At 39.6% G+C, this 10,065-nt stretch overlaps 1 protein-coding gene across 1 annotated transcript; it reads right to left on the reverse strand.

The window, feature by feature from the left end:
- Window positions 1–2,607: 2,607 nt before the first annotated feature.
- LOC141445256 (zinc finger matrin-type protein 2-like) lies at window positions 2,608–5,655 on the reverse strand. Its single transcript, XM_074111046.1, has 3 exons — window positions 5,324–5,655; window positions 3,877–4,118; window positions 2,608–2,884 (listed from the first exon to the last, which is right to left on the reverse strand). Exons 1-3 carry the CDS (start codon window positions 5,436–5,438, stop codon window positions 2,645–2,647), a joined length of 597 nt encoding a protein of 198 aa, XP_073967147.1. The 5' UTR covers window positions 5,439–5,655; the 3' UTR covers window positions 2,608–2,644.
- Window positions 5,656–10,065: the final 4,410 nt, after the last annotated feature.

Consider the following 10,065-nt stretch of genomic DNA (forward strand, 5'->3'; position numbering starts at 1 on the left):
CACCGGGGATAGAATGCGAGTGGGATTAAGTAAAGTCATCGTTAGCGGAACTAACACGTAATTAACATGCGATTTTCGTGCCCATCCAGGCTACTTCAGGTTCAAGGTACATGCCGTCTGTTTTGTTTTGTATGTATGTAACTATTTATAAGAATGAAGACAGAACAGAAGAAAGTGCTCATGTAATCCCTCTTCCTAAAAAGCCGAATCCTAGTTCCTTCTCTGAATATCGTCCCATTTCAATTCTCCCGGTTTTATCCAAAATAGTCGAACATTTTGTAAGTCGACGTCTCTCCTATCACCTGAATAGACACGACTTATTTAATCCTTTCCAATCTGGTTTTCGTCCTGGGCATAGCACTGTCACCGCTCTCGTCAAGGTCACTGATGACATACGTCATAATATTGAGAACAGAAAGCTGACAGTTTTGGTGCTATTGGACTTTAGCAGTGCGTTTAGTACCGTGGACTTCGACATCCTTTTAGGCATACTGAGCACTTTAAATTTATCTTCCACCGCTTTATCGTGGTTCCGTTCCTACCTCTGTGGGAGGCAACAGCGAGTCAGGATTGAGGACGCTTCCTCAGCGTGGTGTGATCTTACCGCTGGTGTCCCTCAGGGGGGTGTACTGTCCCCTCTCCTTTTTTCAATCTTCATTAACGGTATTACCTCCTCTTTGAATTCCTGCTACCACTTATATGCAGACGATTTGCAAATTTACTCTGCTGCTGCTCTTGGCGATCTTCCTGGGTTGATTGAACGCATTAATTCTGACCTTACAACCATTCGAGATTGGGCTGCAAGTTTTGGCCTCAAGGTAAACGCGAAAAAGACACAGGCAATCATGATTGGCAGTCCATATTTTATTTCTCAGATTTCTGACATGGTAGTTCCAAACCTATATTTTGATGGTACTGTTATTCCTTTTTCGCCTACCGTCAGAAATCTGGGAATCACCATGGACCAGACATTTTCCTGGTCAGCTCAGGTTGCTGAGGTCAGTCGCAAACTTTTTGCCTCACTTCACTCGCTCAGGCGCTTGCAGAATTTTCTGCCACTCCAAACCAAAATCAGTTTGACCCAATCTCTTTTACTTCCAATACTCGATTATGGTGATGTTGGGTACCTGGATCTGAGTGAGGGGCTGCTTGACAAGCTCGATCGCCTCCAGAACGTGTGTATTCGGTACATTTTTGGACTCCGTAAATACGATCACGTTTCACAGTTTCGCACGCAACTTAAATGGCTATCTATCAGGGACCGCAGAAACGTCCACATTCTGTCATTGCTCTTCAACATTCTTTTTAATCCTTCGGCTCCTTTATATCTTTCTGGGCGATTCAGCTACTTAGCTGAAGGCAGCCAACATCGTTTGCGGTCAAGCGCCAATCTCCTTCTAGCATCTCCTTCTACTTCATCCAAGATCTACTCCAAATCCTTTTCTGTGCATGCGGCTAGGTTGTGGAATCGGTTGCCGATCACCGTCCGACAATCTTCCTCCGTATACTCGTTCAGAGAGACATTGAAGAAGATGTGGCTCACACTATAGTTCCTTGATTATTTAATAAGTAATTATCCTTTATACTTGTATTATTTATGTATTGTATGTAAATGTGTGTATTTATGTATTTTATTTTATATTTAGTTATAAATATATTAATGTTTTATATATGTGTTATATATTTATTGTATATAGTTAGGTATTTGAGGTTTATATATGCATTTATATTTATTCAAATGTTTTGCTCTATTTGTCGATCCTTGTTTTTTGGATTGCTCCTCTACCACTCAAAGGTTGACTGGCAGAGATCCCTGCAGGGATAAGTCCGCCTTTGTACTATTTTTTTTTTATGTAACCTTTTTGTTTCCTTTTTGTACAATAAAGAGTATAAACAAACAAACAAACAAACAAGAACAATAGATAAAAACAATTTTGGGTATATTATTTTCATGAATGATATTGGAAGGGTTAGAATTTCAAAAAAATATCTGAAAAATTACTTGCCCACCTTGGTGCTTCCTGATATTATTTTGGAAATATTATTACAGAATATAATCGTAGTGGTATAGTAATAGTCTTAAAACCAAAGTAGAGTGTGAGTAGTAATAGTCGTAATTGCAGGGCAGGATTACATTTTCCACATGCTAAAACGAACTGCTTTTAGTGATGGGTTTGATCCCTGGGCAGATATTTATATAAAATGAATGTTTCTTCTCGAGTCTTGTGTGTATAATATGTATTTTATCTATTTAAGTATGTTTATCCTAGCACCAGTGGCGGCGTACGACCGAAATTTGTCGTGGGCAAGAGAAATTTCGCGAGGCCCTATGATGGCACACCACATTAGCTGACAGGTGTTTAAATGAGCAAAAAAAGTGAGACTTTCGAGGCGCGAGGCCCCTCAGACTGCGAGGCCGTGGGCGGCGGCCCACGTCGCCTAAGCCTAGCGCCGCCTCTGCCTAGTACCCATAACACAAGTTTTGCTGACTTTGGGACTGGTTTTTGGTTTTTAAATTTTTTCGTTCCAACTTGAATATAGATTTATCTATTTATTTTATATCTTTAGGTAGCCATAAGGTCATAGTAGTCAAATCAAACAATAATAATTAACTTACACCATTTAATTAAAGCTAGAGCTACAGTTATTTTTTAGTTCCCCCAAAGCCGGAGAAGCCCATGATTTGCGCGAGTTCGGACTGCGCCGGAGCGTCCTCGGGCTCCTCGGTCTCCTGGAGCTTGCGCTTCTTGTCGCGGCGACGCTCGCGGCGGAGCTCCTTGACACGCGCCTCCTCCTCAGCCGCTTCCCGTAGCCGACTGTCCAGTTCATACTCCCGGATTCTTTCCTCTAACTTGCGTTTGTTGGTTGCGAATCTTGCTTTAACCTGAAGTAGAAAGAAAGATATATTTGTAAACATTTTCACTTTCTTTTTATCTACATATCGCATTTCTAGACCAAGAGATATTAACTCAAAATAATTCATCATTTCAATTTAGACCTTCCAGGGACTGAATAAAATGAGGTATTATTTTGAGTTAATACCTACACCCTTGTGTTTTATGGTGACATCCTCCTCTCTTCAGAGTCATCATCCCAGCCTATATACGTCCCACTGCAGGGCACAGGCCTCCCCTCAGAAAGAGAGGGCTTGGGCAGTAGTTCCCACGCGGGCCCAGTGCGTATTGGGAACTTCACACATACCATTGAATTGCTTTGCAGGTTTGTGCAGGTTTCCTCACGATGTTTTCCTTCACCGTAAAGCTCGTGGTAAATTTCAAATGTAATTCCGCACATGAATTCCGAAAAACTCAGAGGTGCGAGCCGGGGTTTGAACCCACGACCCTCTGCTTGAGAGGCCATATATCAAACCACTCGGCCACCACGGCTTCAGAGTATCAGTAATTAATTAATTAATTTAGGTACTGACAGTATAATTGCCCCCAACAGGTGGCCAAAGCTACCAACAAAGAGTGGTGCTTAAAAATAATACATGTGTTGAATGTACAAAGCAGGGCAGCCCTGTTTTTCTAGGCAGATAATGACAAAGGTGTTTAACAGATGTTTAACTAAGATTTTTTAAATGTAAAGATTGTTCTACTTTGCAAGGTAAAATTCTTGAATCAATCTTGATGTAATGCGGTTAGTATCTCCAACCTCATACTTTTTATCACAGGTATATTGCAGAGTTCCCGCAGAATAGTGATAGTGAAATTTCTCCCAGAACAAGTAGCAGGTAATAGCTGATATAAAATATGAGAATATCAAAGAAAATTGCAGGAGGTTTTAGTGTGTGAACAGTCATTCTACAGCAACTTGCTTACTCTAGAAATCAGACGGTTACCTTGCTTTGGATTCTAATTTTAATGATCCAATTACCTGATCCAAAGAACTTCTCTCAATCTTCATGGACATGCCAAGATTTCTTTGATGCTTCTTGCCATTGATGTGGTCAAGAAAGTTGATGGAGTCCTTGACAACACAGTCGCACACATTGCAATAGTAACCCCCAGACTGTGAGGTGGGGGTGTTCTTGGTGATGACCACACTCTTGCCTAACTTGGAGTCTAAATCTACTTTATATTCCCTCTGCTTCAGCAACTCTCGCTTCACAGGTGGGGCTGGAAATAATTAAAAAAATATTATAATTATGCTAATGACTATTATTGTACTTTGTTAACCCTGGAAAGCCCCGCGCGTCGCATTGTCGTGTAACTAATTATACATAATATTTTGCTCGTTTTGATCACCTTCATTAGAATAATAATTAGATAAGCACTGTATTAATATATGTATATCTAAAATTACCCAAAAAAGTGGTTGGCCATCTTTTGTATTGTACTATTTTGTATAATTATGTAATGTTAATGAAATTATAGGATCTGATGCTACTAAGTGATGGATGTTAAAAACATTCTATATAGCTCTAAGGGTCATACTGAAAACCAGCGCTGCGGCTTGCTGTAGCAATACACTGAGTATGGGCCTTTTTACTTCTTTCGGCACAATGTTTATTTTATTTTCTTTCTTGGTGCCTAATATATAAGATTGTCTGTTTTTTAGCTGTAATTTTATTTATTTTTGTTGTGCCGAATTGAGGTAAATAAATTTATTCTTTCTTTCTTTCTTTCTCTCTGTAAACTGATGGTAATAACAAAAAGTCCATCCACGGGATCCCTTGATTAGGGTTGCCAGGCGTCCGGATAAAGCCGGACATAGTTAGGCTTTTTCAATGCTTGTCCGGCCAAATTAATTAATTAATTGTTTCCGGCCTGTCCGGCTTTTGTTAGGCTTTTTACAACTGACCAGTGACTATAAGTTCATAAAAATAAAAAATGATAATAACCGTAGACATTAAAATTTTTGTCATATAGGTATACTAAGACACAAAATCCCTACTTAATGTTATAAATGCAAAAGTAACTCAGTCTGTCTGTCTGTCTGTCGGTCTGCCTGCCTGTTACTTCTTCACGCTTAAACTACTGAACCGATTAAGATGAAATTTGGTATAGAGTTTATAACTCTGGGAAGTACATAAGCTACCATTTATAACGAAAATATGTTATTTTTTTGACGCGTCCGAAGCTTCGGGCTGGTCCTTAATGATGGAGCGTCCGGCCTTTTTGCCCAAAAGTCCGGCCAAACTGGCTGGTCTGTCCGGCTATTACGTTTGAGGACCTGGCAACCCTACCCTTGATAGATGTAGATAGATATATTCAGGTTTAGCCTTTATTACGAATAAGCTAGAGAGCAAGATCGTTCCAGATCAAGCTATTTGGTCCCACTGTACGGGACAGATAAATATAGTTTAATGAAATCTGCTTACCTTTCTTCTTTGAGCGCTCATCTTCTTCTAGTTCTGCCTTCAATCTCTCTGCTGCGATCTTTTCAAACTCATCTTTATCCCATTTTCTACGGTGGTCTTCAGGCCTTGTACTCATCTTGGATGTGTTTTTGAACTGTCAAAATATATCTACCGTTTACAATACTTAAGAAGGTCTAAATGAGTTTGTTATGAATTGATATCACAACTAAAAACATTTCCGTGTCTGCGTTAACAATAAAATAACACCATTCAATTGAATTGAATTAATCATAGAGTAAGGAACGTAAGGAATTAATTAAATTCTTAAAGTGTCACTGTCACCGTCATGTCAGCAGACATACTGACAATTTTTTTTTTTTTTTTAATTTATTTCATGACCGTGGATTCGAAGTCCTTCAGTCGGAATAATAGAGATAACATAAAATTCACAAATTTTGAACAGACTAAATTAACTAGACAAGTTTGAGTGATACGTAAATGAGAACCAATAATAAGAAAACTTGGCTTTATTCAGCTAAAAATGACACATTAATTCGACAGAACAATCAGTCTATAAACGTTTCCATAGAGATACACATCATTCACCCCTCCTAAGATGTCTGGTAGTCCTCCAGGTATACCGGTGCGCGCCTGACTCGGGTAGATCGCCGCACGGCGCATTGCTGTGTACCTGATGGTCCTGGCTCTTCAGCTACTGTTGCCTCCTCAGTGTCATTCGCAGGCGCAGATGTTTCGACCACAGCCTGGGGCGTAACGTCGTTGTCATCGGAGGATGTAGAAAAATATTCGTCATCTGAGGGGATTGGTGCCAAATGCCTATTGGAAATTGTACCTTCTCTTCCATCAGGGTACCTGACATGAGAATAATTAGGGTTACTTTGAATCAAATATCCTTCATCCACGATGGGATCGAATTTAGAACGGCGCACGCTTCTTTTAATTAGGATGGGTCCAGGGGTAGTAAGCCAAGCAGGCAATGATACTCCGTTTGGACTTCTGCGAGGGTGAGTGAACATTCTTTCATGGGGAGTAGCGTTTGTAGCTGTGCACAGCAGCGACCGTATCGAATGTAAGCTTAAAGACAGAACCCGTTCCCAGTCGGCTATCTCCAGGCCCTTGGACTTCAGGCTCAACTGAATGGTTCTCCACAAGGTAAAATTTAGGTGTTCAACTTGTCCATTGCCTTGTGGATTGTACGGCGTGGTGCGGCTGCAAGCTATTCCGAGTGAGACGAGATATTGAGTAATTTCTTGAGACATAAACGATGTTCCTCTATCTGAGTGAATGTACATCGGTGTGCCAAAAGTATAAAATAATTCATTCAAGCAGTTGATGACAGTAGCTGACGTCATGTCTTTACATGCAAAAGCAAAAGGGAAGCGACTGTACTCGTCTATAACAGTTAGAATATACTTATTCTTTGACTTTGATGGAAGTGGCCCCTTAAAATCTATATTGAGCCGTTCTAAGGGAGCCGTTGCTTTGATAAGTTGTCCGTGTGTATTTGCATAACGGGGCTTAATTTCAGCACAGATTTTACAGTTAGCAGTCATTTGCCGAATGTCATTGACCGAATACGGAAGATTTTTCGATCGCACCCAGTGATTCATACGGACAATTCCTGGATGACAGAGGTTGTCATGTAAAGTTTTTAAGTTGTTAATGTTCATATTTGCACATACTCTAGTCAATGCATCGGCGACTATATTTTCTTTGCCAGGACGATATACTATGTCGTATTTAAAACAAGACAACTCTAATCTCCAACGTTCAATTTTCTCATTCTTTATTTTGCTCGAATGAATTTGGTTAAACATGAACGCTACCGATTGTTGGTCTGTTACTAAGAGGAAGTGCCTGCCGATCAAGTAGTGGCGCCATTTACGTAATGCTTCGACTATCGCGGCCGCTTCTTTTTCAATAGCCGAGTGTCGCCTTTCTGAATCAGTCAAAGATCGTGAGAAATACGCAACAGGCTGCCCGTTTTGAGAGAGAGACGCAGCCAGTGCATTTTCCGAAGCATCAGTTTCTACTGTGAACATGGCGTTTTCATTAATAGCGGACAACGAAGCTTTTGCAATATCTTTTTTAATTCGTTAAAACAAGTGATTGCGCTTTCAGATAGTGGAAATGTAGATATTGAGAGCAGTGGCTTAATTCTTTCTGAAAAATTATGTATCCATCTAGAATAATGAGCGAAAAATCCTAAAACCCTTTTCAATGCGGCCGTATTTTCAGGTGCTGGTAGGTCGAGCAGTGGTTTAAGGCGATTCTCGTCAGGTCGAATTGTATTATTTTGTATAGTGTAACCAAGAAGGTTAATCGTTTCTTGACTGAATACACATTTGCTCTCATTTAGTGTTAGATTGTATTTGGCGGCAGCCGTCTTAAATTTTGACAGATTTTCATCGTGTTCTTCCTTCGTCTTTCCACATACGGTGACGTCATCTAGATATGCAAACGTACCACTCAAGTGTTCTTCGTCTATTATATAATTCAGGGTGCGCTGGAAGGCCGCTACACCATTGGTGACACCAAAAGGGATTCTTGTAAACTGATAAAGCTTCCCATTTGCTTCAAATGCAGTAAAAATTCGTTCTTTTTGAAGAATGGGTACTTGGTGATACGCGCTTTTTAAATCGATTTGACTGAAATAGCTGTATTTAGCGGCTTTTGCGACAATTGCTTCTATCTTTGGTAATGGGAAGGCATCCAATTCAGTAAATTTATTAATGGTTTGGGAGTAATCTATTACCATCCTCTTCTTGTGTAAACCTCCACCGGCAATTAGTACCTGTGCTCGCCAGGGTGAGACACTGGGTTCGACAATTCCATCTTCAAGTAGCTTGGACACTTCTGCTTTTATGAAACGTTCGTCGTCGGCGGAATGGCGTCTGGACCGGACGGCTATTGGTTTCGTATGAGGTGACAGGTGAGTAAACAAAGATGCCGGCGGTACTGATGCTTCCATGACGTTACAGATACGTAATGGTTCTTGACTTCCTCCAAACTCTAGTTCTAAAGAAGAGTGGTATTTAAGTATATCGTGACCGATAATTGCATCTGCGCATAGATTGTTGACAATAAGAAGAGGTTGGTTTTGTATTGATGCTTCTCAAGCTGAATGTTTACGTAACAGACACCTTGGACGTAAGAAACATGACTGAGAGATGCTAACGTGATAGTTTGACGGCTAGGTTTTACCTTTATTTTGAGTATCTCGACCAGACTCTTATTTATAAAACTAACAGAGCTCCCAGTGTCTATCAAGGCCTCTGCTTTAAAACCGTTAATTGATATTGGTGAAGTAGCCTTTCTTAGACTGCTTGGAGAGGCAGCGGAGATTGCTGAGAGTGTATTGTCACATTGAATAATGTCATCTGTTACCGCGTTAGCTGTGTGTGTTTGCTTCGATCTGCACACGTTTGCGAAATGACCCTTTTTGGAACACAATTGACAATTTTCATTAGCTGCAGGACATTTTATGCGCTGATGAACATTTCCACCACAAAAGAAGCAGCGTCTCTTTGAATTCGGATGAAAGGAGGATGTAGATGCCGCTAAGTTATTATTTGGTCTTTCAGAATCTGGTAAAGCATTGAGATTTAGTGTATTAGTGGTCCCGAAAGCTTGTGAATTTATTCCAGCATCTTCAAGGGAAATTGCTAAATTGACGGCTTCGTCTAGACTCAGGTTTAACTTCTCTAGCAGTCTCTCTCTTATTTTCTGGGAACTAATACCCGCTATAAATGCTCCTCTCATTGATTGTTTTTGATGTTCTTCTGCCGATACATTAGTGAAATGACACTCGAGTGCAAGAAGTTTAAGTGCTTGAATATATTCTTTTATTGATTCATCCGCTCTTTGCCTTCGCGTCGCCAACATGTGCCTGGCGAGTATTTCATTTTTGGGCTTTACGTATAATTTTTCTAAGAGACTAACGGCTTCGTCGTAGGTTTTGCATGCACGTATGTACGAAAATATTGTAGGTGAAAGGTGATTGACAAGAAGCTTCAACTTCATTGAGTCTCCGGCGTTGGGAGTACATTCTTCGGATAAGAAATTTTGAAAAGTGAAATACCAATGTGTCCATTTTAGATCGGATGCAGGAGCACTTGGTTCATCTTCGAATCGCTCAGGGCGGAGATAGCGTGACATGTTTGGGATAGATTTATTTTCTTTGTCTTCCGTCATGTTGCAGATTTTTCTTCATTCGTTTCGATACAAATTTTAGCTGAATAAATTGATACGTAAATGAGAACCAATAATAAGAAAACTTGGCTTTATTCAGCTAAAAATGACACATTAATTCGACAGAACAATCAGTCTATAAACGTTTCCATAGAGATACACATCATTGAGTTACATGAGAAATTAATTATCATATAATTACTTATTATATTAACATTTGCATTTCTGAAAATTTAAGAAGAACTTAACCTACAAAATTATAACAATAGAACATAAGTACAACACAAGTTATTTTTTTTAAATCTTACATGACAAAATATATTGCTAACGAATAATTAAATTTTTTCTACAGTGTTTAAAATGAATTTATATAGAGGTATGAAGTAGATAGGGTTTGATAGTAAATCTTGGACGCGGCGGGGAACACTTAACGAGTTTTCATCTGCAACATCACTAATCACACTGACAAGTATCAGTCTTTGAATGGCAAAAGTTTCACATTCAAATATAACGTGTTTTATATCAGCATTTTCCTTTAAACAATATGTACA

Source organism: Choristoneura fumiferana, unplaced genomic scaffold (genome assembly GCF_025370935.1).
Source record: "Choristoneura fumiferana unplaced genomic scaffold, NRCan_CFum_1 Sck3bRy_89;HRSCAF=269_pilon, whole genome shotgun sequence".
Classification (NCBI taxonomy): Eukaryota; Metazoa; Arthropoda; class Insecta; order Lepidoptera; family Tortricidae; genus Choristoneura; species Choristoneura fumiferana.